The sequence below is a fragment of the Aquila chrysaetos genome, chromosome 4 (genome assembly GCF_900496995.4).
Source record: "Aquila chrysaetos chrysaetos chromosome 4, bAquChr1.4, whole genome shotgun sequence".
In the NCBI taxonomy this organism is placed as follows: Eukaryota; Metazoa; Chordata; class Aves; order Accipitriformes; family Accipitridae; genus Aquila; species Aquila chrysaetos.
This window is the reverse complement of record NC_044007.1, coordinates 26,008,026-26,034,180: the sequence shown is the minus strand read 5'-3', so window position 1 is coordinate 26,034,180 and position 26,155 is coordinate 26,008,026. Positions and strand designations below refer to the sequence as shown.

Here is a 26,155-nt window from a genome sequence, read left to right as displayed (position 1 = left end):
GGCGGTGGCTGGCGGCCATCTTGTTGCCGCTGCCGCTTCCTCCGGGGGAGGGCGCGAGTCGTGCGGCTGCGGGGCTGCCGTCGGGGCAGGCGGCAGCGATGAGCGCGGAAGCGGCGGACCGCGAAGCCGCCACCTCCAGCCGGCCTTGCACGCCGCCGCAGACCTCCTGGTTCGAGTTCCTGCTGGAGGAGGCGCTGCTGGAGCAGCACCTGCAGAAGCCCTCTCCCGGTGCGTGCGTGCGGCGCGGCGCGGCCCTGCTGGCGGCCACCTCCCGTCGGCCTTGGGCGCGGCCTGGCGTTGCTCCCCGGCTCCTCAGGGGCCCCGGGGAAGAACCGCTCGCTCGTTTCCCTGCGGGCTCTGTCCCTCGCCGCTGCGGCCTGCAGCTCGGCCGCTGCCTCCGCCTTCCCGGGGCCCGTTGCTGGCGCTGCCGGCCGCGCACCGGCGCCGCCTCCCCCCCTCCCTCCCTCCCGCCCTCCTTCCTTCGTCTCCCCTCCCTTCGCCTCCCCTCCCTCCTTCGCCTCCCCCTTGCTCCCTCGCCTCTGGCTTCCCCCCGGCGCTGCTAACGCGGTAGCCAACAAGCCCCCGCCCGAGGGGTTGCGAGGTGGGAGGGTGGCGGTGCGGAGGGCTCTGCTGGCGCGGGGCTCGTAGGCTGTGGTACCGGCGGCTGCAGGGGGGGCGGGCCCAGTGGGCGGGCAGCCACGGCGGTGCAGCGTTAGTTAACGCGAGCAGGAATGTGTTTTTCTCGTTTCACGTTAACTTTCCTATTTAATAGCTTCGCTTCTCCGTCTTTCCTGCGTGGTAGATGACTCTTCCTTTCGCGTGCGTGAAGTTCGCTTGCGGAAATGTTACAAGCTGTTTATTTTTACAACGTGAAGCGCTGTTCGTAAAAAATCATTACAATTTTCAGCTCTTCTTTTCCCATTAAAGTCTTGCTAGTGCCGGAAACTAGAGTCCTCCTAAAGGTTCAGTGCTGAAATTGCTCTGTATTCTTAGATCTGGAATGAACAGAAACCTCGTCTGATGTATTATAAGAAAGTGACCATATTTAAAAGTAGATGATCTTTTGACGATCATAAGTGGGAATCATCTTTTTCAGTACCTGAATTCTACAAGCAGGTGGAGGAAACGGGAAAATCTGGGACAGTATTGCCTCTACAAAAAGTAAATTTAAGCATAGTCAGGCTATATCGTTGTGCTTAGATCTTACACTGCTATTTTGCAATTAAAAATATTGATTCATACTAGTTTTATGTTTCACAAAGTTCAGTGAGAGTGTAATAGTTAGGTTTGGCTTCAGTTTTTCAAAACAGCTCAAAGGTATTGGAGAGACTGTCTTATTGTAAGGGAGAGATTTTGGGGCTTTTTTTTTTTTTTTTTAAATCAGTCTGAAAGTATCTTCTAAATGTATTCAAGTACCCGCAGTTGCTTCTAAATATATTTTAAAATATAGAGGAGGTTTACAACTAGGTATGTATTTTTACAACAGCAAACTTGTGATTTCAATAGGCAACATTTATTTTCTGTAGATGCAAGCACTGAAATGTAGTTAATAAAAAAGAGTGAAAATAAATAAACAATGAGAGTGTGGTCAAGTAAATTTGAAGGTTAAACAAAGATATGTTAATAGTATGATTTGAGTCAGCATAAGCAAGATAACCTTTGGGATTAGAATCTGCCAGGTGACAGTGTCAGCTGTATAAATGACAAGGAGATAAGATCCCTGTTCATAGCTGCAACATGAAATTAATTTCTGGGCTTACAAAGAATTTGAAGAGTGGCTGTGTTTTTGCAGATCCGCCACCTGTACAGCTGATTGTCCAGTTCTTGGAACAAGCGTCGAAACCATCAGTGAATGAACAGAACCAAGTCCAGCCACCACCTGATAACAAAAGAAACCGCATTTTAAAACTTCTTGCTCTTAAAGTTGCTGCTCATCTGAAGTGGGATTTGGATGTATTAGAGAAAAGGTATAGTCTGTACATCTTCATGCTGAAATTACAAAACTGAAGTGGCTTGAGATCTTTATTTTAACAGAAGGAAATGTGCCTTGCTCCCTTTTGTGACTGAGTCTTCCTTACATTAAGAAGAGTCTTGGGTGTGACAACCAAAATCAAGTTCGATTTCATCTGTGAGTTAGAAAAGGGTTTTGATAAAGGCAACGTCTGTGAGCAAATCAATACTGTTCATAATTTAGAGAGGAAGAATAGTGGGTCTTAAACATCAAGATCTGCACATCTAAACTGCATAAAGATGAATTTTAGCTTACGTTTTCTTCAATGACAAAACTAGCTTAAGTTTCCCCATTCTGACATGCTTGAAGTTGGGAGGTCTTGCTCCAATTTTGTTCATGTAAAGAACTCCATATATCTGCAAACTAGATCACTGAACTGACTGTGGTTGAAATGGACAAACTCCTCCTTTGCATTTTTCTGTTGAATTTTTTTAACTCAAATGATTTCAGCTGCTGAAAGCTGAGGCCGGATTATTGCTTGCCAAAATACCTTTGCAAGATACCGCACAATTCCAGAGAATGAACAGAAACCTTTATTGTGGTTAGTTGTGAAAATACTGTATGGACAAAAGGATCTGGTATCCAATAAGGGGTTTTTTATATATACTTTAGCTTTGAAAGCAGATGTATATGAATGTGTGCAAGAGTGGTTTTGGGTTTTTGGGGTTTTTTTTTTATGGCTACTTCTCTTCTTGCAGGAGGAATTTGTACTGACATTTATTCATGGTGTACTTTCTGTCGATTAGTACCTTTACTTCTTAAAATGTAGGTATAATCCCTATTCAAAAATTAGCCCTACTGTATGTATGACACTATTGGACTGATTCTGTTTTGATAGGATTGTTTTCTCCATCTGTGGTGGTTTTTTTGAGAACCAATCTGAAGTCATTTCAACTACTAATTTAGCATCTCTATATAGTAGTTAGAGTTCTTGCTCTGTTAGCTCATGCAGCCTAAGATTGTGTTTAATTAAGAAACATGCATTTGGTTTTTAACTGATTATACCAAAAGGTTCAGTCATGGTAGTTAAAAAGGAATAAAATAACAGCTTGAGCCAAGCTTTTTTCTAAAACTTGTGCTGTTATAAACAGTTGAATGATGTTCTGCTCTTGCCAATGAGAACAAGATTCCTGGACCTCGGATAGTAAAAACAGGGCTTGTCAGTTTAAAATGATAGTTTGATAACAGACCTGGAGTCTGATATAGCACAAGACCTAAAAATGGTTAAACAGGAATTCTGGCTTTAGTTGCTAGAAGTGTAGTTTCACTGGCTGTTTTCAATGCTGGTTGCAATGAATACAAATTTTTCACAAGATGAAAGGTACTCTGGCAGATGACTTCCGATTTCAAGTAATGTCTAAATTAGTAATGGTGTTTCAGTTGTGTTAAATTATACCTCAAAAGCTTGGATTGATGCAGTCCAGCCCGCATGCCTTCTCATTTTATCAAGGAAGGTTCTGTCCCAGCTAATGTATATTTTACATAACACAGCTTACAATGCTCTACAGTGCTTTATTCCAGTTCCTAGTTTTAGCTTCACTGTTTGCTAGTGGATGCTGCAGAAACAGAGATAAGCCATGATAGCACAGAGAAATGTTCCCTTTACGTGAGTGAAATTCTATTTGCAGTGGAACTGTCGTTGTTTAGCTTCTGGAAGTATGATCTGGGACTACTTTGAAAAGAATTTCGTATTAGTTGGGACCTGCTGTTACAGGTGACTGGATTATTCTGGGGATGTGTCTGTGCGGACTAATGCAGTGGTGCATAGTAGTAGTTAGCTGTCAGGGCAACCTTCCACTTGGGCTTAATTTATGCTGCTAATACTGGTAACTGCTTTACATACCTGACCTAGAATGCCATCTGATACAAAGCATTTCATTTTGCTAAGTAAACATACTACCCTTACTTCCATGTGATGTTAAGTAGTAATATAGTACTGAACAGTAGTGTATATTATTTAAACATTCCAGAAGTAGGATTACTATATGAAGTATCTGATTCTCTTGGTTTTTTTAATAGCTTGTCTGTTCCTGTATTGAACATGCTACTGAATGAACTTCTGTGTATCAGCAAAGTTCCCCCAGGAACTAAACATGTGGATGTAGACCTGTCCAGCTTACCCCCAACCACTGCAATGGCAATACTACTCTACAACAGATGGTAAACTACTTTAAGGCAATAATCTTAAAATCATGATAGAACAAAGCAATTTTTTCTTCTCTATATATACTTGTACATAGAAGGAGAAAAAAATCTCAAAGTAATAATGATTTTGTGATCTTGAATTTAGGGCCGTGAAGATGATCAGGGGGCTGAGCACCTCCCCTATGAGGATAGGCTGAGAGAGTTGAGGTTGTTTAGCCTGGAGAAGAGAAGGCTCCGGGGAAACCTTTCAAGTGGCCTTCCAGTACTTAAAGGGGGCCTACAGAAAAGATGGGGAGGGACTCCTTTTTGGGGAGTGTAGTGATAGGATGAGGGGTAACAGTTTTAAACTGAGAGAAGGTAGATTTAGATTAGATATTAGAAAGAAATTCTTTACTGTGAGGGTGGTGAGACACTGGAACAGGTTGCCCAGAGAAGTTGTGGATGTCCCGTCCCTGGAAGTGTTCAAGGCCAGGTTGGATGGGTCTCTGAGCAACTTGGTCTAGTGGAAGGTGTCCCTGCCCGTGGCAGAGGGGTTGGAACTAGATGATCTTTAAGGTCCCTTCCAACCCAAACCATTCTGTTTCTATGATTCTGTGATCTACAGGTAGGTTATAGCAAGGAGCTGAGTCTGAAAAGCTATTGTACAGCTGGTTTTGTTCCCTAAAAAAATAGTCAAGGGAGTAGTTTGAACTGTTGCCTTATAAAGGTAAAAATCTTGCTGTCTTCTAGCTTTTTATGGACATAAGAGCATTTCTTAAATACTAGATGTGCCCTTGAGTAGAGGATGTATTCTAATGGTATAATGTATCTGAAATGATAAACTGATATTTTTAAGAGGCGTGTAATCTGCTTCTGAGGCTAATACCATTCTTTGCTTAATTTTCTCCCCTATGTAGGGCCATAAGGACCATCGTTCAAAGTAGTTTTCCTGTAAAGCAAGTGAAACCTGGTCCACCTCAGTTAAATGTGTAAGTTACAGGTATCGTTTGTTCGGGTTTCTTGTGTATTTTGTAATCAGAAATTTAATTTCTAAGTGGACTAAATCATGTTAATGACATACAGTTGCTCAAAGTGGCTAGTTGTGCATGGAAAACTTGCATTTATTTCAAGTATATTCTTACTTTCCTGTCAGACATGCTTGATACATATATGTACTTGTCTGTTGTTCGACCTTTTTAGTAAGTTATAATATCTGTAAGTTCATATGGACATGAAAAATCATGGGAGAAAGGGAGACAGCAATTTGCCTAGGCAGAATGCTTAGTCTCTAACTTAGGGTACGTTTCTTGCATCCTGTGTTAACTTAATATGGTTGTTTTATTATAGCAATTTGCTGCATTATGTATGATAACCTGAGAAATAATGAAGTATTTTCATTTGCCTCTTTAGGCAATAATTTGTAATTTGAAGTCAATTTTCATTTTGCATTCTAGAAGTTGTGTGGCTTTAGTTACAACCTGTTCTTGGAATTGACTTTTATGTTACAAATTTCTCCGATAAGGTTAGAAGTATCTCAGTGGTACTTTTCACGTGTTTTATACTCTTGCATTAGGCCATACTTGTTTGAGAGAATCTGTTAAGTATGTTGATTAAAAATACTACTACTCCTCCTCCTCCTCATTTTACTATAAATCTCGTATTGTTCTGTATATATCAGAGTCTGATCCTGAATCAAAAAATTCTGTATGGGGAAACAATTTAAAAATACTTTTAATTTTTATGTAAACACATCAACACACTTCTGCCTCTGACACATGCTTGAGAAGATTTAAATAGTGAAGCTTCAAGAGACTTGAGGCTGTGGAAGCTGATTTTGTCATGATAGTTTTGCTAATATTAACAATCTGATTTTTAAAGATAAAAGCAATGAAAACTTTGTAGCTTCCATTTTATTGAACCGCATCCTCATCCAAAGCTATCTTTTCATTATGTAATTCTGTATTTGAAATGTAGATAGATAAGAACAGTCAGTTCCTGCATAATGGTGTTTAAAATGTAATTAAATAAAACTTACTATGAATGAATTCTTGTGGTCTAGAACATGAAGTAAAATAACATGCAGGTTTGCTTTATAATTGAGATCTTGACCTCTTCTCTCTTCCAGGATGAACCAGATCCAGCAAGAAAAGGAACTAACTGAAAATATTTTGAAAGTGGTGAGACTTTTTTCCCCTCTTACTTTTGCTTGAATTTACATGTAAATATGAATGGACAGGAAATAAACAATTGCATCACAGTTTTGCTGGATTCAGTACATTTATATTTGCCACTTCTAGTATTTGCTACAGTTCCACTGTGTGCGTTTTAGATAGTGTTGTCTCTGCAGTGCATGTAGTATGGAATTTGTTGTGTGTGATTGAAGTATTGTTTCATCAGCCCTTCCTTGGAGCCATATGAATTGAGCAAGCCTCTACAAAGTCAGTATGTGATTAGTAATTAAGACCATACCATGCTCGAGCTGCAAAATCATATGGCAGCAAAATTCAACACTTAAAACGTTTTTTTAGAAAGGTTTAGTAGCTGAGTGTTTTCTGTATGTAGCTTTCAGCATAATGCTAATTGTGCCTAAAGCATTTCCCTTTGAGAAGCAAGAAAGAGAAAGAATGAACCCTCTACTTTCATAAGTAGCCTAGCTCATTTTCCTACTCTTGTACTACTTGGAATCAGTCAATGAATTGGTATTATACATTTTCTACAGTTTTTTACTTTTTCATATTTTTTCAAATAGATGAGCACGAGTGATGTTTAACTGTTCTACCGATTCATCAAAATTTTTGAAAAAATCTTGCTGTTCATGTAGAAGCTAGGGTTTTTTTAGCTGTGAAATAAGAACTTAAAATTTACCATCTGACTGTTGCATAACTTAATGCTCCAAAAATGGACAAAAAGGTGTAGGTGAAACAGAGAAAAATGTTTTGTTTCAATTGGAAGTAAGGGTTTGATCCTGTTTCTCTTAGTACCTGAAACTGAAGTAGAAGTCAGAAATTTCTTTATTGTACAAGAAATACAGGCGCAGATTCTACATAGCAATAAGACAGGTGTATAAGGACAATTATTTTTACTATTCTTTTACTCTACTGTTACATTTCTAGTGTTAATTTAAACCCACTACTGAACTCAAAACCAAGATGTTAATTTTTTCAATGCATTTGAACTATTACAGTTGAAAGAACAGGCTGCTGATTCCATCCTGGTCCTAGAAGGAGCACTTAAATTAAACAAAGATCTTTATGTCCACACTATAAGAACTCTGGATTTATTAGCCATGGAACCTGGTATGGTGAATGGAGAAACAGAGAGTTCCACAGCTGGACTGAAAATCAGTGCAGAGGAGATACAGTGCCAGGTAGCTTACATTCTATATTCAAGCTTTCAATTTATATTTATTTCTTCAGACAAAGTGTGAAGTAATATATTTGAGATCAATTGCAGTATTTTTCTATTAATATTTCCTATGTTCTTTTTTTAATGCAATGAGATATTATTGACTTCATTTTTACATTATTGGAACTTTTTTCAACACTAAATATTGTTGCTTCCCCGTAACCCCCCGAGTAAAGCATTATATGGCAAGGACAGCTTATTGCATTGTTCTTAATGATTGTGTGGAAATCATTCTGTAATTTTGTAATGCTTATGCAGAATTATTTGTACTGAGATCGCAGTTAAAGAGGAAACAGTTGACGTATGTGGGGAAAGGTATGCAGTGTATGTTAGTACATTAGATAAAACTAGGAATAGTTTATAAAGTACGTGTAAGGTTTGAGCTGAAATACTTAATCTTGACTTAAAATGTTATATAGATTTCTAAGATAATGTGTTTTATACCAATGCTGTTTGCAGGTTTGCTATGATTTGGGTGCAATCTACTTTCAACAAGGATCTACAAATCCAGCTGTTCATGAAAATGCTAAAGAAAAGTTTTTCAAAACAAAGGAGTTGATTGCAAAGGTAGTGAGTGTTTTATTAGCATGTATGTTCAACTCTTCTAAAAAGACTTGTCTAAATTATTGCTTCCTTCTTTATCAATTTAATAACTGTTACGGGTACACATGGTTTTTTAAGAAACTTCATGGGATTTTGACAGCAATTTTTCTTTTTTCACATTGTGCCTTGTTTGAAATTTTATTATTCAGCTGCAATATATTGCTGCTTTGTTCTACATTTTGTAATGCATATTCTCTTACACAAGTTGTACTGATGCAAGAATAACATCTCTGGTGCTAATATTAACTCGACTGAAGAGTACATTCCATGTCTGTTGTGGTATTTTGATTGTGGTGATGTGTTTCTGAGGAAGATAACCATACAGCACTTCCTATTCTTTTTTATCTAACTTTCCCTTGGAAATCGGATTGTCTATGTTCTGACCTTTTAAAAAATACATCATTTTAATTTACAATTAAGGTATGCTTCCTTTTTTATTTTGCTTCATATTTATATTCCCAAAACTGCAAAACTCAGATTTTTATTTGAATAGACAAAACATGGTCTAAGCTGTGAAGAGCACATATAAAAGTATGCTTTTAAAAAAAGTGTGTACATGCACATTCTTTTGTTGTTTTGTTGTTACTTGGGGAAATTGTGAGTTTCTGTTTCTGAATTAAGCTTATGTATCAAAATATTTTGGCCGCTAAGATTTGATTAACTCTTACTTTTCAGAATGGTTCATCATCACTTCATTTTACCATAGATGAAGAACGGTTAGCCGGGTACTGTCAAGCTTGTGGAGTTCTTACTTCATCTTCTGATGATGCATCTCAACAGGCAACTCCTTATAGTCAAATCCATAGCTGTATGAAATCTGGCAACTATCAGGTAGGGTGCCTAAATAAACCCACATATATTTGAGGGTTGTTTTTTTTTTTTATCATTCCATGTGGATGATTCCACCTGAACTGAGGCATTTTAATAAATTTAAGTGTTCCAGTTAACCATTAACATACAGTTTTAGAACACACGTATATGGGAATATAACATAATCTGATACGTATTAGATTAAAATATCTTGGAATCCATACAATGTAAATAATTCCTACTAGCTGATGTATGGAATTTTCAGGTAGAATCTAATTCTTTGGGTTTCAGGGAGTGTTGCTGCTGAGATGTGCAAGTTTGGGGTTTTTTGATTCTCTGATGAGAGAGAACTTTGTTGTTTAATGAATTTTAGTATTACATATGGGTGCAAGCTGCTTTGATTAGTTTCATCATTTTTACCAGATGGAAAATCACTTTATCTGTGTCTTTTGCATTATCCACTGACTATTCCAACTGTGTTTGTGTTATAGGACTTAGTGAAGATATTCCTTGAAGATAATCTAACCCTCAGTTTACCTGTTCAATTCAGGCAATCGGTGCTGAGAGAACTCTTCCAAAAAGCTCAACAAGGGTGAGGCATTAAATAATGATCTGTTCAATGATGATGAAAAGCAATTTTCATGAGTTATGTTTTTCATGGACAGTATACAAAATCTTTTAACAACAAATTACTTGCATCCAAGAAACTTCAGCCTTTATTTCTGTTAGCAATAGTCTGAACTACGTCTTCCAACTAAGGAGCTATGTTGTGATGTATCTCACTGTGGCCATGTATGGGAAAAATTTAATGAGTATTAACACTTAATTTTACCACTTTACTGTTTTTTTTTGTTTTGTTTTGTTTTTTTACTTATGTCATAACTGTTCATATATATGTGTGTATATATATATACAAATTTATAACTAAGTCAATACCTCTTTAGAGGTCTTCTAAAACTTGAAGTCAAAGCTGGTCAGGCTAACCATACAAAGCAGTAATTTTGTAGGAGATGTACTTCACTGGGAACACTGGCAGTGTAGTTACCTGTGATTAGAAGCCTTGTGCACTGCTGAACTAGTCCAGGGCTGAAGGATTAGTATGGTACATTTATAATAAGGAAAAAATTTATAATAAGCAGAGAGAATTAGGCACATTACAAGGGCAGCTTGTGGATGGCTCCCAACTGAGAAATACTGAGGACATGGCTGCACCCAAAAGTCAACCTTCTGTGGAGCTTAGGCACTTGAATCAAGGCTATATGGAAAACATCTCCATATAATCATGATGATAATTCTTCTCTGAAGGGAAGGTGCCTACAAGTATTTCAGTTGAAGAAGTGAGAGAGGCTCAGTTTTATAAACACGTGTGTGAGGAAAAAGAAGTATCGATGGTGACAGCCTCTTGTTTAAGAGCTTAGTAGTTACTGAATTTAGCTTTCACTTCAACCAGAGAGGAGTCAAATAAGCATCTCTTAGAAGAGGACCTTAGAGGCTGTAGCTTAGCACTGTCTAGGGGTGTTTTCATCTCTGATATGGCTGATACGGAGCACCTTCAGTGATTAAGTACTAGCCAGAGAAGAATGGAGGAGCATGACTTTGCAATCGAGTCAAGGCACACAGAGAAGGATTAGGAGAAGGAAGCCATAGGTTCTGGTTATTTGTTTTGATTTTTGTCCAGTGATTGTGTATTCTGAGATGCATAAATACTCCTGAAGTCTTTTGGGCTGTCAGCCATGCTCAGGGCATGCTTGCCAAGAAGCAATGCACCTTTGTGTCAGTCGCACTGCTCTAGCTGGAGTTCCAGTGGTGCTCAGGTTGAAGTGATAATGAAGTCTCCGTGTGAAACAGGGTTGTGGGCAGGGAGGGAATTTTCTTTTAAAGAAAGTGAGGTCCTGGGTAAACTGAAGTAGATCCTGAGTAAAGTTTTTCTGAGTGTGGTCTTGGGCAGAGGTGTGTGCTCCGAACTTGTCTTGGGATCTGTCACCTGGAGCTTTGCTGTGATACCAATTCTGTGTTTGTCAGAGACGTTCTGTGATTTTTGGTTTTGTGTTCATGCAGCAATGATGCTCTGGATGAAGTTTGTTTCAAAGTCTGCGTGTGCAACACAGTCTGTGATGTATTGCAGGGTCGAACCATTGATATTCAGTTTTGTCAACTGTTCCTGAAACCCAGCAAAGAGAAAATAGACTTTCTCCTTGAGGTAAGAAATTATCTGAAATTAGAAGGGGAAATGGTATTTAGTGAGATATCTCCTTCCCCATATAACTGGATTATTATTGCAAGTAATGCTCAAATTTCTGAAGCAGAGAAAAATACTTTGTAAGGTAACTTCTCAAACTTTATTCAACTTCTTCACACTCTGTGATAGTCTTGCATCTGTGTTCATAGCTGTATTTCCATCTGTTGGGGAGGAACCAGTGTTGACCTGTTGCTTCAGCTTGGATTTGAAATTGCTGCTATTCCTGACATCATTAAATTATATAGAGATATTGTTGAACGTTTGTTTTCAAGGAACAAAGAAGCAAATTCTCCAAGACAGAGAGAGGTACTAGAAAAAGAAGTACCTGTTGAAGAGGACCACTTTCCCTTACCAGCTTTGTTGTAAAAGTTAGCATGTCATGAAATGATCCTGAGTTACTGTATGTGTGAGACCTAAACTGTTACCCTCAGTGAAGCTTTTTAGTAAACTTATTGCTCAAACTAAACTTAATCCTTTTGTTGCTTTGCTGTTCTTTTCATATCTTCTTTTCTTGATTTGAGCCTTTTGCTTGTCTCTTCAAGGATGTGGCAAAAATTGACTGACTGTACTTCAGAGCAAGTAAAAGCTGTTCCATCAGCTGCTCATATTAGGACTTAAACATATTTCTCAAAAAGAAAAATTACTTCTTGCAAGCTGCCAATTGAATTCAACTATCTAGTTATTTTTCAACTGCTGCTTTTTAAAAAAAAAAACAAAAAAACAAACACCTGTTAGTCCTAGTGAATCTTAGGTTTTGTACTTAGAAATGTTGGTTCATTTTTAAACGAATGCAAAAGGGCTTTGTTATGTACTTGATCTTATGAGGCTGACTGATACTGTGGCACTTGGCATCAGCACACCTAAATATCAGAGGAGTAGGAAGAAGGAATGTGAATTGTGATCTGAAGGAAGACCACAGTTGTCTGAACAGGCTGTCTTGTGTGCAGGTTGAAAGAAACTCTGATTTATCTGTGATGGCTACAGTGTTTATCAGATAACTTTGTTGCCTCCCTTGAGAGAGAGAGGGTTACTGGCTGATACTAACTGAGAGCCAGAAAACTGGGCAGTAACACTGTCTGTAACTAAATATTTAAAGTGTTCCAAGGCTGCTTAATTATTTTCTGCTTTCTTTCCCAGGTTTGTTCAAGATCAATAGACTTGGAAAATGCTTCTGAAGCACTGAAGAGAAAAATGGCAGCATTTCTCAAGTATGTACCCATATTAAGATAACATGAATTTAGACTTTATAAGCAGTGTAATACAGGACGATAAATGTTTTGAGAACTTCATAACTGGAAAAATAAGCAGCTTCTTCCTACTCACGTATTAACTTTTATATTTGCTTAGAAACTTGTGTTTGGGTTTGGAAGATCTTCAGCTTGTCTTCATGATTTCATCTCACGAGCTGTTCATAAAACTGCTGAAAGATGATGAACGGAAGCTGCTCATTGATCAAATGCGGAAGAGATCTCCTCGAATCAACCTATGCACAAAGCCTGTGACTTCTTTTTATGATATCCCAGGTAATTTTCACAGCATTTCCATTAACTTACATGCAGGCGGTTACCTGTTTCCATGCTTGAGGTTACTATGTGCAGGTCAGGTCTCAGAAAAAGTTTAGAGAATGTTTTTACAGGGAATACTTCCCATTTTTAGTTGGTGAATGTCCTACTTGTTCAAGAAAGTGGCTGTTATTTGCTTGTATCTCAACTGAGTATAATAGATATGCTCAAATGAATGTGTCCTAGCTGACCAAGTGTAAGAGAGATGTGGCAGTTGGTTTGAACCAAATCTGGCTGTGGCAGCTGTTCCCAGAAAGAGCACGCTGCCTCTGGACTTATACCAGCACTAATGCTCCTGTGACTGTGTGGTGAGCTGGACCAGGGGTACCATCTGGACAAAGTTTTAAACCTACCAAAGTGAAACACAGACTTTTTTGGCCAGTTCATTTCCCAGATATAGCTGGCTGGCTGTGCAGCTGCACAGGTCAAAGCTAACATAAGAGGTGCCAGATGGTGACTGGAGCTGGAAAGAACTTACCCTTTAAGCTCTAATACAGACTTGCATTGACTTAAGCCAGTTGTGAAAAATGCATGTTTTCACTAAGGCAGTATTGGAACACCTTTTTTTGTGCAGATCTTGAACCTATTGCTTTACTGTAGCAAGGGTAAGGGAGTAATCAGAGCTGCTGGTGTGAGAAAAGGGGGCATTGCAAGCAGTCCTTTAGGTCAGGGGAGCTGGGAAGCTAGGACAAGGTGTTTGTGGAAGGGCACAAAAGGATGTATGGGACCTATGAAAGCATTGATGTATCTGCTGTTCTTGCTGTGTTATGTTTAAAATATTATATACTAAAGAAATGTAAGCATCTACATTAAGAAGGAATGTGCTGGAGACCTGATTGCTTTTCCTCTAGCTTCAGCAAGTGTCAATATTGGCCAGCTTGAACATCAGCTCATATTGTCAGTAGATCCTTGGAGGATTCGCCAGATCTTAATTGAGTTGCATGGTATGACTTCAGAACGCCAATTCTGGACAATTTCAAATAAGGTAATTTATTTTCTGTGGTCATGAGAGTGTGTAATTCAAGGACTGGTTAGGTATCATACTGCAGTGAACAGTAAACATTTTGTCATAGACCCTCGATGTGAATTTCCCCCCCCCCGCCCCTGTATAATGGTGGTTTAATAAGAATGACGATACATATCTAAAGTCACATTCTCTGTGAAAAGTATTACAACAAAACGTATAAGCTTTGTTTTAAGGAATTACTGGCTGTATCACAAGCTTTCCTTGTGAGAAAACAAATTCCTGTAGCTTTTGCTTTCAGTGTTCTGACTTGTTAGCAATATTATTTTAGTTTAAATTCCTGTCATTAAAAGCTGGGAGCAGGAGAGAGGAAAAGGTTTTTTTTTAAGTAAAGATTTCTCATATTTTTGTGGGGTTTTTTTTTCCTCTCAATTATTGCATATTCAGAGTACGAACAAAGTAGAGTAGCTAGCTATTTTTATTGTACTTCTGTGTGAGCAATACATCTGATTAGATGTAAAAATGAAAGAGTTGGCACTTAGATGTCAGTCACTTTCAATATTTGAGTTTTGTTTATAATGTTTTAAGCAGCAATGTGAATTCTAAAACCTTTTTCTGTGCAAATGTCCTATGTATTTCTCTCCCAGTGGGAAGTACCAAATGTTTACGGCAATGTTATTTTAGGAATCAAAGACAATCTGACCAGGGATTTGGTCTACATCCTTATGGCAAAGGGATTACACTGCTGTGCGATTAAGGTGAGCAACCCATCTGAAGTTACTGGTTAGTTAGTTTGGACAGCGGAGTTTTAACAACACTGAAAATATGGAAAGCCCTTTCTGAGAAAAAGAATTGAAAAACTGGGAGGTGAGGGAGATGTAGTAACAAGCTCTGTTATCATATAATGGTTAAACATTTCTGTCTCTCAAAGTTCCATCAGCAGAGCAGGGATAATGGCTTTCCAGTGAGTTGGGCCTGGAGATAATTTCATTCATATGAAGTTTTGATTATGATGTACTAAATCATGTGGCATCTAAACCCAGCAGTGATTTGACTTACTGATATGCTGTTCTTTCAACTGCTTTGCATAAGGAATTTATTGGAATGCTGGTTTATTTTCCTTGTAATTGACAATACTGTAGTTTGCTAAACTACAAGGTAAAGCCAAACTGTACCTAATAATGCCAGTATTTACTTCTGGTATGTTTTTGCTTAAACTTCTTGTTTTGTTTGAAAAATCTGGAACTGTTGGAACTGTTAAGCTTAATAGCAAGTCCAAAGGCCTCAAAAACGTAAACAGTAATTGTGAGATGCTTGAGCAATGCTAATGGTAATGGATGCTGAGGCCAGTTCAGCCAGTATAGAGCTGAACAGCACTTTAACTCTTAGTCTTTTCCCTTATGAATCCATTAGGAATCATTAATGCATATCCTTTTTATTGCAGGATTTTGTCCATGCAAAACAGCTTTTTGCTGCTTGCTTGGAGCTGGTGACAGAGTTTTCTCCAAAACTCCGTCAAGTCATGCTGAATGAAATGTTGCTTCTGGACATTTACACTCATGAAGCTGGAGCTGGTGTTTCTGGAGAACGTCCTCCTTCTGATCTTATAAGCAGGGTCCGAGGATATTTGGAAATGAGAGTACCTGGTAAGTATCTTGCTGTCTTTCCTGGGATGCAGTAAAGCACAAAGCTTGAGAGAAAGGTAAAAAAACCCAACTTTGTATTGTAGATATACCATTTAGGTGTATAACTGGAAAAACAATAGTGAAGTTTGACACTGGTTTTAGTGAGACTTTAGAAGTTTGATTAGTTTTAAGCAGCTGAAAATGAGAACAGCAACATCATTATGCCTACATATTGCTAACACTGACAGTTTCTGTTTAGTGCCACTTAAAGGATTTGAACAGGATAAACATATCTGCGTTTTTATCTGAAAAGTTTTGCTAGTTGTTAAAGGAGTCCACATGGTTTCACACTGAGGGAGTAACATAGCACTGTTGTGGTTAGAGGAAGCTGTTGTTGCTCCTAGTTTTCAGAGGTGAGGTCTCTTAAAGGGCTAAGCATCGTGTTTTTCTGTGATAGATTTGGAACAGAAATGGCTAATTAGAGGGAATGGGTTTTGCTTGTTTTCGTGTTACACTGTGTTTTCTCAAAAAAAAAAAAAAAAAAAAGTAGTTAAGCAAAGAACCCCTTTTCTTCCAGATATTCCTCTTCGACAAGTTATAGCTGAAGAATGTGTTGCCTTCCTGTTAAACTGGTGTGAGAATGAGTATTTGACCATGCAAGTTCCCTTACCTCTGGTTCAGACTAATCCTTATGTGAAGGTAATGAGTGCTAAGTCTCAAAGTCTTATCAAGCTGTAATCAACTTTTTCCTGTTGAAGTATTTTGTACTTTTAAAAGCATATACCCTTCTGTCTCAAGAGTGTCAAGTTTTGTGGCTATAATGAATTAAGTCTGGTGTAGAAGACAGCAGGGCTAAGCAACAAGTGTGTTTGACCGTTGACAAAAGACATGGAGGCTGCGCTGCAAGAACAGATGAAACAAACTGCCTCTTAGCCCTTGTTGGCTGCCAACTGAGGTTGGTTCCATAAGCATCAGGCATGTGTGGTTATGATCCATAAGCTGATTGAAACCCTGTAGCACTTCCATAAAGGACTCTCCTCTCAGCTGGAACTCAGTCTAGATTCATGTAGGAGGTATAAGAAGTGTACAGATCTCAGGCTTCATGTCTGGTTGTTTTTCTGTTCCTAAGACACTTGTTTTCCAAATGTGCTATAATGGTTCCATTTTTTAACCCAACACGAGTGTTGAATTTCTGGGGACATTCAAGCTGACTTCTTTGAAACTTTGTTTTCAAAATGGTTTTACAGCAATGTTTCTACTTCAAAGTCAGGCAGTAAAGCTGAATGCAGGTCATATTACAGGAGAGATTAATTTTTGGCCTGCTCTGCTTACCTGTGGTATTTCCTAATTTCCGTTTTGAGGTTCAGCTTTTTCTGTATAGCAGAGGGTGCCAGTTTCAGTTCAGATTAATTATTATATGAAAGTTAAGGGAGTTCTAGGGTAGCCAGTCTTTGTAAAACTATATTTTATGGGGTTTGGGTTTTATGCAATATATTTAAGTAGAGTGTAAAGCTTGTTTTCTGGAGCCTGTAGTAAGCAAATATGCTCTAAGGAAACTAAGGGAAGAATCCTCTGTTGTTTAATTCCTGTCTTCCAGGTTCCTCATCAGCATCCTCTGCTGCAAAGTTTAGTCACATTGCTTTGTAGTTTGTAATTTAAAATCACTTGCGTAGCCATTTTAAATGCCAATAATTCCTTTGCTGTAGTCAATATTCAGAGAAGCTGTAGTTACTGTGGTTTTTCTCTTGTATTACATAGCTGGGACAGTTGCTGGCTGCTACATGCAAAGAACTTCCAGGTCCCAAAGAAAGTAGACGGACAGCTAAAGACCTTTGGGAAGTAGTTGTACAAATCTGCAGTGTGTCTAACCAGCACAAACGGGGGAATGATGGCAGAGTGAGTTTGATAAAACACAGGGAGTCTACACTGGGCATTATGTACAGGTGTGTTTTCTTAAATTATTTTTAAGGACTGTTTGAATTGTATATTTTACCCCATGTTCCATTCAGAATTGTCTGGATTCCACTATCAGAGTGGTGGCAGCAGCTAAAGATCTCCGAGTGAACAATCTGCCCACTGGTGGTGTTGGATATTAGTGGTAATGTGTTGACTTTCCTTTTCAGAGAAAAGGAGTGTGTGGGATTCAGGTCAACATACAGACACCAAAGCATATATGCTTCTGCATAATCAGTGCATAATCAGTGTAGATCTTCCAGTAAAGTCAACGACATCTAGAGGGCAGTTGAGCTGACCAACTGGAGGTGTCTGCTTTACATCAAATAGAATTGCTCTGCAGAATCCATTGACTGTATTGGTTAACTACTTTTATAACTATATTAAACACCTCACAGCATAGGTTTCTATACTTAGCTTTAGCTTTCTGAATCTAAAGCTAAATGTTACTCAATCTTGAAATTAAATTCTAGTTCAGCTGAGATCCTGGGAAGAGGGGAAAGGAAGAAAATATTCTTGACTGGAGTAATTTCACTGTCAGTTACCTAACCTCTGCCAGCCTTGGCCTTAAGTGACTGACTGATTGATTCAGGATAATTTGTCCACTCAGTAAGTGTTTTCAGCCTGTTCTTAAGTCCAAGCCTGATTATAAGTTGCCTATTACAGTAAATTCTGGAATGTATGATTATATTGAACAGCTTTCCATGTTAAAAACTTGGAAAAGGTGTCCCTGTCAAACTATTGACTGTTTCTTTGCTTTCCTTGACCTAATCAGGTTAATATGTGCCCAAAGGCCAGCTGCTTTTGCTGACGCTGCTGTGGGATGGGTGTAAGGGGGTATGTGCTTGCTCTAGGTTTCAGTTGTATACTCTGGCAAGGAAAAGGAAGCAGTACAGGTGTACTCTAGGATACTGAACATTTTCTGTCCCCCTCTGATTCAAATAGTAAAGGGCAGTGACCCTGTTGTTATGGAAAAGCAACAGTGAAACCTTTTCCAAACAGGCTGTGCTTGTCTGGATTGTTTTATGGTGACAATTTCTGATATGGTGTGACAAAGAAATCAATGTACGTTATAAATGATTGCTGTGTACCCTCTTCTGTAAGCCTGTAGGTCATTGTTGCAATCCTAGCTTGGAGAATCACAGTACAGTTCAATTGCTTTCCCTTTTAGAGTCAATGGTTGACTTACTACAAAGTGATTTTCATGCCTTTTATAGCTTGATGGAATAACAGATACCTCATTTAACCTGTTCTAAATGCAGAAGTAAAACTTGCTAGTGACTGTATTAAAAGTGAATGACCTGCTTGAGCGTTTTCACTTACCTGCATTTCACCCTGCATTTGTAAACTTAAAGGTGAAGGCATATTTTGGCATGTGAAGAATTTGCTTTGCTGGCTCTCATTTCCAGTGTATTAAGTTTGCCTATATTCTCTGTTGTGGATGATTACTTACATGGATATTTGTGTTCCTAATTTAGGAGTGAATTGCTGTCCTTCATCAAAAAGCTTCGGGTAAGTTATAGCAGTCTTGAGAATGTATTTTCAACCAGAACTTCCTTTTGATACAATATTTTTCTGGACTCTTCCTGTTAAATTCCAGGAAATCTGACAGGTATATAGGTGTTTTGTATGGCTGAAAAACTTCTGAATTTGCTATACCTGCCATACAGCAGTGTGGAATAACTTGTGAAAAAAAAATCCTGAATTCTGACAGTGGAGATCTGTTAACCTTAGGAGTATATTTTATTGCAGCTGTCATAAAGCAAAGCATTCCTTTTGGAGGGAGAAGGAAGCTGCTACTTGCATCATAACTAAGCAGCAGAAGAGGAAGGGAAATTGTTTATAGCTTGTGCGTTTGTAAATGCATAGACAGTTGTAGTATACCTACCTTAAGTTTGTTAGACAGTAGCCACAGAAACAACGTAAAGATGTGTAAAACCTAAGTGAAGTCTATATCCAAGGAGTTATTCAGGAAAATCTGAAGTAATTAAAGACTTTCTACAGAAATTTTCTCACAGTATCCTTGTGTTGCAGGATTCTTGACAAAATATTGCCCTATTTCAATGGGAAATTATAATGATGTCAGAACTTCCTACATAGCTTTAAATCTTAGGGAAGAAAGTGGAGTTTTGTTAGTTCATGGGAATACTATCTTTTTTTCCTTACAGGAACCATTGGTTTTAACCACAATACTGTCCTTGTTTGTCAAGCTTCATAATGTTCGGGTTAGTATATATCATAAACTTCTTACTTGGTTTTCTTGAAATGTTTCTCTTTGTAATTTCTCCTACCATCTTTCTTCTCTTAGGAAGATATTGTGAATGATATTGCAGCAGAGCACATTTCCATCTGGCCCTCATCCATCCCCAAGTAAGATGATAAATAAAAATCCAATTCTCAAAATACACGTTTACATAATTGGTTTGGTTCCAGTTACTGTGTATTAGTAATTGTGTGTTAGTGTGATTTCTGCCATGTAAGGGCGTCACTGACCCCCATTCTGTTTGTGGGCAGATAGGTCTGATTGCATGGAGGTTTTTGCTCCTAATTTGATGGTCCTGCTGGAGATGCAGATACAAGAAACTGAGGGATTTTTTAGCTGTGTGCTTTACTGAACTATATAATACTTTAATATGAAATAACTAATATTTTTTGAGGTATGTTTGAATAATTACCAAAATACTAAGTGGTATGGGATATGTATTGATTTGTTCTGGCTGGATTGAACTGTATTTCTCCAATGAAGTTCAGAGGCTCTGTGGGGCTAGAACCTCACGGTTTCAGATTTCATGTATGCATCAGGAGAGATGACTCTTGTGAGAGAGAGAGAGAGTGTAATGCTTAGTGTGATTAATCTGTCTTTAATTGGTCTGATTGAATAGTCTCATTGTTACTGATGTAGACTTCAGTGTATAAGGTCAAGCAGAAGAAAGTTGTTTTCCATGTTACCAGAATGCAGCAGTAGGGTGAGAAAAAACCATGTTTTTAAAAATGGAGTTTCCACATGGACTTTGGGAAAGGCTGCCCAAGCAATGTGCCAAACCATTCCAAGCCTTCCTTTCCGGGCTAGTTCTCCAAGTTTCCAGAGATTACTGTCTGTGGCCATTCATGCAGATGCTGTGATAAATTTGTAGTGGTTTCAGGTGTTCTTTTCAAGCTTCTTGAAAGTGGGAACATATACTCTTGCATAGAACCCTTTTATGGTGTCAGCCACCGATAAAGTTCTGACTTTTTGTCCAAGTCTGTGAAGGGTGTATTTGTTCTGTCATGTGTACTGTATTGGAACAATTCAACAGTAGTTTTAGTCCACGCTAAATCTTCTCTGGAGTTATTTTTGCTTGACACTTAATGCAAGGTGCTTTGGACTTAAACTAGATCGGAAGTCAGATTAGTGTTTAAAAACCCAAAACAATCATTTAGGAATTATTTTTCTTCCTTTTTTTTTCCCTCTAGTCTTCAATCAGTGGACTTTGAAGCTGTGGCTGTTACAGTAAAAGAGCTCGTCAGCTATGCATTGACTATCAATGCAAACAACCACTTCTGGTTAATTATTCAGGCAGATATTTATTTTGGTAAGTGAAACCAATGTCTATTTTTAGCATGTGTGTAGGGGTACCTTGCTTCTGTGAGATTTGCTTGACATAACCCTCCTTGGATTTCCTCTTATGAAAAGAAGCTTAAGTGATATATGAGTTTAAAATCTTTAGATGCAATAATGTAGGTGAATTTGTCTGGGAGGCTGTCTAGTCCCACAGAGAGACTGAGCTTTCAATGGGTCATGCAGATTTGCTTTTAGGGTAAGGGAAACTTTACTGTAAGAGTCACGAGTCATTGTTAACTTTACTTTTTTAGTGCAGCTGGTCCTTGAGTGGTATAATTATTCAAATCCCTAACATTGGAGTCTTTTATTAAGTGAGTGGAAAGTTGTGTGAATAGTGCTTGGTTTTAAATGTGGAGATCAGCTTCACTGGAGCAGAAGATGAGCAGAGTGGAGAGGATCTGTGTTATATAGGGAAATATCTAGGATTTGTAAATGAGGAAACCTGAACTCCTGATCTGGTATTGGTTGTGATAGGAAGCTCTTCCCTATCATTCTGTCCTCACCTGCTACTTCCCCAGTACTTATCCTTGCTCCTCATCTGGGAGCAGCCAGTAGAATTGGGATGTGAAGTGTTTCAGATCCTGGGCACCACGATATGCACCCAGACTGTACCAGGGCAGCAGTTGCCTGGGGAAATCTTGCCCAGCCTATGTGATACTACGCTTTGTTAAATTATTCCACAATTCAGAGTCAGTTCCTGCAGCTTGCTTTCTAGTGTGAGTAAAGAGAGTGCAAAGAGGTAGGTGCTGAAGAGTAAACTTTCAGAAAATAGCCAGACAAGTACAGTACTATCTGTTGTATGTGCTGGAGAAGGACATGGTCATAGCCTTCCTCAAAGGTAGTTGGGCATTTCTTCCACTAGAGTGGTCTCAACAGATAATTTTAGTGAAATTTAGCATTTAAGCCAGATGGTTCTTTTCTAGCAATAAAACAGGGTATGTGCTGTGCCTCTGCCATCTACTTGCTGGTGCTTTGGGCTATTGCAGGAGGCAAGGTGCATGTTTACAAATCTCTGTTTTTTGACTGGAAGGATGTCTGTGGTGTGCAGTAAGATGTAGTGCAGAAATCCGAGCCTGTTGCTTCCAAAGGAGACAGATTTGTCTAGAAGATGCTTTACAACCCTTGGGGTGAGGGGAGGGATCTTAATCCGGTGTTTAGTGCTGTCACCTTATATAGGGGAGAGTGACTCAGGTTTATAAGCTGGCAGTATTCACTGCTCATACAAGGCGGAACAGCATCCCAGAAGGAGGAAGTTTATGTAGGGAGCCTCAGAAGCTGGCATCCGAAAGGGCAATGGTTGGAGCACTCCTGGCATGTGTCAGGTCTGTATTTCAGAAGCCATGTGGACAAGCAGACTGCCCTTGCCACAGAGCCCCTGAAGGCTGTCTTCACGTCGGTTCAGTAAGAACTTACTGGAAGTAAAACTAGTGTTGAACCATGAGATGTGTGTGGTGGCATCAGCTGGCCCTCTAACTCACACCAACTAAACTCCTTCACTACCACCCGCTGTGCTAAGTTCAGTGAAGGCAAACTTCTTTTCCACTCTAAGGTTGATGGATTTAAGATCAAATACTTGAAAAGTAAAAAGTAATTCTCAAAAGGTAGAACTTTGCCTGTGTTACTAGTTTTCCTGATTGTGTAGTTCTCTATCACTGTTTTACCACCTCCTGCGTGTCTGTGCTTTTTAAACAATGATATGCAAGTCACTTTCCCAGTAGAATTCAGTTATGAGATATGTGTATCTGCATAATTCTATAAACACTTGATCTGTGTCTTAGAAATAACTCCTGTGTTTACTTTTAAGATGTTATTTTGCTTTTTTTTTTTCCACTGCAGCAACGAATCAGTATTCAGCAGCCCTTCACTATTATCTACAGGCAGGAGCTGTATGCTCAGACTTCTTTAATAAGATGGTACCACCGGATGTGTACACAGACCAGGTGAGTTAAAACGGGATTTAGATGTACAAAAATATCTCTTTGGATTCAGTCAGCATCCTAATTCTATGTAGAGACAAAACTGCTCAAGATGCACACGTTCCTGTAGCCTGTAAGATTTTATATCTTGATGCATTTTAGGGATATGAATCCTCATAGGTCTGTTTTTCTTTGCTTGTTGTTTGAAGGCCATAGAAAATCTGAAGCTTCTCCTTTGGTGAAGCACAGAAGGCTTTTCTGCTAGTTCATAGAGACTGAACGTGCAGAGCTAACCACTGGGAAAGCACTGGTATTGGACTCCAGTGCAGTAGTGAGCAAATGAAAAAGCCAAGAGCACACACATAACCATGTGGTGTGGTGAGGCAATCCCCCAGCTCATCGTCCCTGCGGGGCTGCACCATGTTGTGCCGGGCGGGCAGACCAGCTGCACTCGCTCTGCCTCACCAGCTGTGCTGGAGCACCAACCTGAGCTCGCAGCCAGTGGAAATGTCTGGCTCCTGCTGTGCTTCTGGTGCTGGTGTCGCTCAGGTGGAACCTGCTTGCTTCCACCCATGGTGCAGAGGAACATAAATGTGTTGTCTGAGCACTTCTGAAATATTGTTTGCTCTAGCTAACACAGATGAGGGATAGGAGTGTGGATCGCCTTAGCAGTGATATCCAGACAATATTGGCTCCTTTTCTCACACACACACACACTGGTGTTTTTTTCCAGACTGACAGTGAGGAGGGCTGCATCCCAGCGCTGTGCAAGGTTGTCTAGAGATGGGTGGGACTGTAACTTACCATTGTCAGAGCGTGCCAGAGGTGTGGCACTACACAGCACGTACTTGTGTACTTTTCAAGTAGGTGTAACAAGTGGCTTGTCACTTGCAAGTGGGCCATGAGTGAGAACCCCTTAATAACTGTGTGTGTCGGGAGGAATCTTCAGTCCCAGCCACAGCATGTTCCAGTGACATCTTGCAGTCACTTTAACCTTTATCCAGGCATTTGTCTTGTTCATTAGGAAACCATTGTGTTACTTGTAGGCTGTGTTTCAGTAGGCCATAGGAAGGAACTGTCTAGACCCAGGGAAGGAGGTTATTTATGCACCCTGTCCGATTGCTGCTCCTTTTGTGTTCCCGTTCATATGACAAGTGAGACCTTCGGATGCTGTCTGGGATCCTGAACGTTGACAGCCGAGTCTAAGCTGTGCCTAACGCTGGGCTACAGTGGTGCAGGAGCGCCGGCTGGGACCACTGCGCTGTCACACAGCAGCACTGCTGCTCACCAGCACGTGCTCACCTGGGTGCGAGAGCTTTTGTCTGGGAACCCGCTTGCTGTTCTGGTCCCACCCAAGTCAGGCCTTTTCTGTGGGCAGCAGGTGATGAAGGTGAAGCTGTTTAACAGACCACAGCCTGGTGCTCTTAGCAGAAACATGGCGCTTTGTTCTGTAGCATGCATCATACCCTTGTGAAGTCTCTGAAGTAATGAAAGCTCAGTTGATGAGCTAAAATCCAGGAATTGTTGGGGGGGTTAGAAGAATGTAGATAGCTACTTAGCTGGTTCCTTGTATTTAAAAAAAAATAAAATTGCTGTTTGTGTTCCGATACTAGCATTTCAAAACTTGTGTTTTGTTTTTTAACCATTCTGTAGGTGATAAAAAGAATGATCAAGTGTTGTTCTTTACTCAACTGTCACACCCAGGTAAGAGGTGAAACATTGCATTAAGTAAAACATTAGTTTATAAATATTTTGATGTTAAAGGAGGGGGGGAGCTTTCTAAAAAGTAAAACTGAATCCAACTTTCCTTGTAAATGCAATCTGCAGTAAAGTAGATTTTGTTGTTACTGTTGCTTCTAGGACACTAAAAGGACTGAAATTAATGAGTAAACAAACATATACTTGGAAATGTTGTAAAAAGTAGTAATAGTCTGGAGTTCCCAACACCTTGTTCTTCATGATAATCGCATGTTGTTCAGTGGGCTTGTTCATTCTCCAAGAAGTAACAAGGCTTATATTACACTCTGATTTAAGAGCTGTTAAATGCATTCAGAAACCTGGAAGCTGGATTAGTCCCTTCAGATTTCAGTAAAAACCCTTTTATTCCTTTCAGCTACTACTGCTGTTGATATTTCAGAATGAGTTGTGTATGCTCTCAAAGTTTGGGTGCTCAGAACTTGCTTGCTATGGAAACAAGCACTTGATTAGGCCTAGAAACAGGGTGGGATTACTGAGGTGTTCTGTGGAAGATCTGTTTCTGGGGAATTAAGGCTGTCAAAATCACCTGTGAGTCTTTCCTTACAGGTAGCTATTTTATGCCAGTTCCTCAGAGAAGTAGACTATAAAACTGCATTCAAGGCACTGCAGGAACAAAACAGGTACATGTTACAACAAAAAGTTTATAAATACACATATGCAATATGTGAATGTGTTAGATAACCCAACCTGTATTCTCTCTCAGTCATGATGCCATGGATTCTTACTACGAATACATCTGGGATGTCACCATCTTGGAGTATTTGACATGTATCCTTTCACTAGAATACTGCTACCGAAAGCTCATACTGGGTGTTTGTGGCTGGAAAAAGTCTGTTTCCTACCCAAGTGTCTTTTCTTGACTCACCCTCAGATCTCCACCACAAAAGAGGCGAGACAGACAAGCGGCAGATAGCAGTAAGTTAACACTGAGGAAATCCCACTACTGTGTGTCTTTCCCTCCCTGAAACCATCTTTGAAAAGAATTGCCACTTCCAGTTTTAATTTTGTTGTGTAACTAACTTAATAGTCTGGATGGTGATGTGAGGTTGTTGTTGGTTTGGAGTGGGGTGGCATAGCGTGTTACAGAAATAAATCACCCATTGAAGTAGTGCTGAAAAATGCCTTGTAATGAAACAGCTTTACTGTGATGTCTCCACTCTTGTTTCAAGATAAAAGCCATTGGCCAGACAGAGCTGAATGCCAGTAATCCTGAGGAGGTCCTACAGCTTGCTGCACAGAGAAGAAAAAAGAAGTTTCTTCAAGCAATGGCAAAACTGTACTTCTAGGCTAACACTGGAAGACTATTATAAAATGTGTGGAAGTGAAAAAAAAAATCTTTCAAGACTTTATTTTTTTTAAATTCATTTAAATTTTTATACAACATTTACAGTCTAGTATCTTTCTTTTTAGAAATAGATGAAATTTATAATAAACCCCTTATTTTTACAAACTGTACAGAAGGCTGGAAGCAACTTCAGCTAGTTCCACAATGGCTTGTTTGAAGACATGAATTCAAGTTTGCTAAGTTAAGCAAATGTGAGTTTAATGTGGAAGTGGGTGGCAGTTGATGCTCTGGTGCAGCTT

The 26,155-nt window shown here is 39.3% G+C and overlaps 1 protein-coding gene across 4 annotated transcripts; it reads left to right on the top strand.

The window, feature by feature from the left end:
* On the top strand, nt 1-25,954 carry INTS8 (integrator complex subunit 8). 4 transcript variants are annotated; one of them, XM_030011708.2, is made up of 28 exons: nt 910-1,161; nt 1,793-1,967; nt 2,710-2,776; nt 4,031-4,171; nt 5,053-5,124; nt 6,261-6,312; nt 7,320-7,502; nt 8,000-8,107; nt 8,819-8,974; nt 9,445-9,545; nt 11,012-11,153; nt 12,330-12,400; nt 12,540-12,715; nt 13,606-13,739; nt 14,366-14,476; nt 15,163-15,364; nt 15,921-16,042; nt 17,102-17,286; nt 18,775-18,808; nt 19,465-19,521; nt 19,605-19,666; nt 20,750-20,868; nt 22,734-22,837; nt 24,467-24,517; nt 25,118-25,191; nt 25,275-25,339; nt 25,443-25,486; nt 25,741-25,954. In XM_030011708.2, exons 4-28 carry the CDS (start codon nt 4,053-4,055, stop codon nt 25,855-25,857), a joined length of 2,661 nt encoding a protein of 886 aa, XP_029867568.1. In that variant the 5' UTR covers nt 910-1,161; nt 1,793-1,967; nt 2,710-2,776; nt 4,031-4,052; the 3' UTR covers nt 25,858-25,954. The 4 variants fall into 4 exon arrangements, with proteins under 4 accessions (XP_029867567.1, XP_029867568.1, XP_040978974.1 ...); XM_030011707.2 differs by lacking the exons at nt 910-1,161; nt 2,710-2,776 and adding an exon at nt 1-228; XM_041123040.1 differs by lacking the exon at nt 2,710-2,776 and having other exon boundaries at nt 911-1,161.
* The last annotated feature ends 201 nt before the right edge of the window (nt 25,955-26,155 follow it).

Bases quoted from the DNA above. Each gene is read 5' to 3' on its own strand.
- INTS8 (XM_030011707.2), top strand. From the start codon at position 99: ATGAGCGCGGAAGCGGCGGACCGCGAAGCCGCCACCTCCAGCCGGCCT. The intron at 7,503-7,999 runs GTAGCTTACATT...TGCTGTTTGCAG, and splicing joins CAGAGGAGATACAGTGCCAG to GTTTGCTATGATTTGGGTGC. The intron at 25,487-25,740 runs GTAAGTTAACAC...TCTTGTTTCAAG, and splicing joins CAGACAAGCGGCAGATAGCA to ATAAAAGCCATTGGCCAGAC.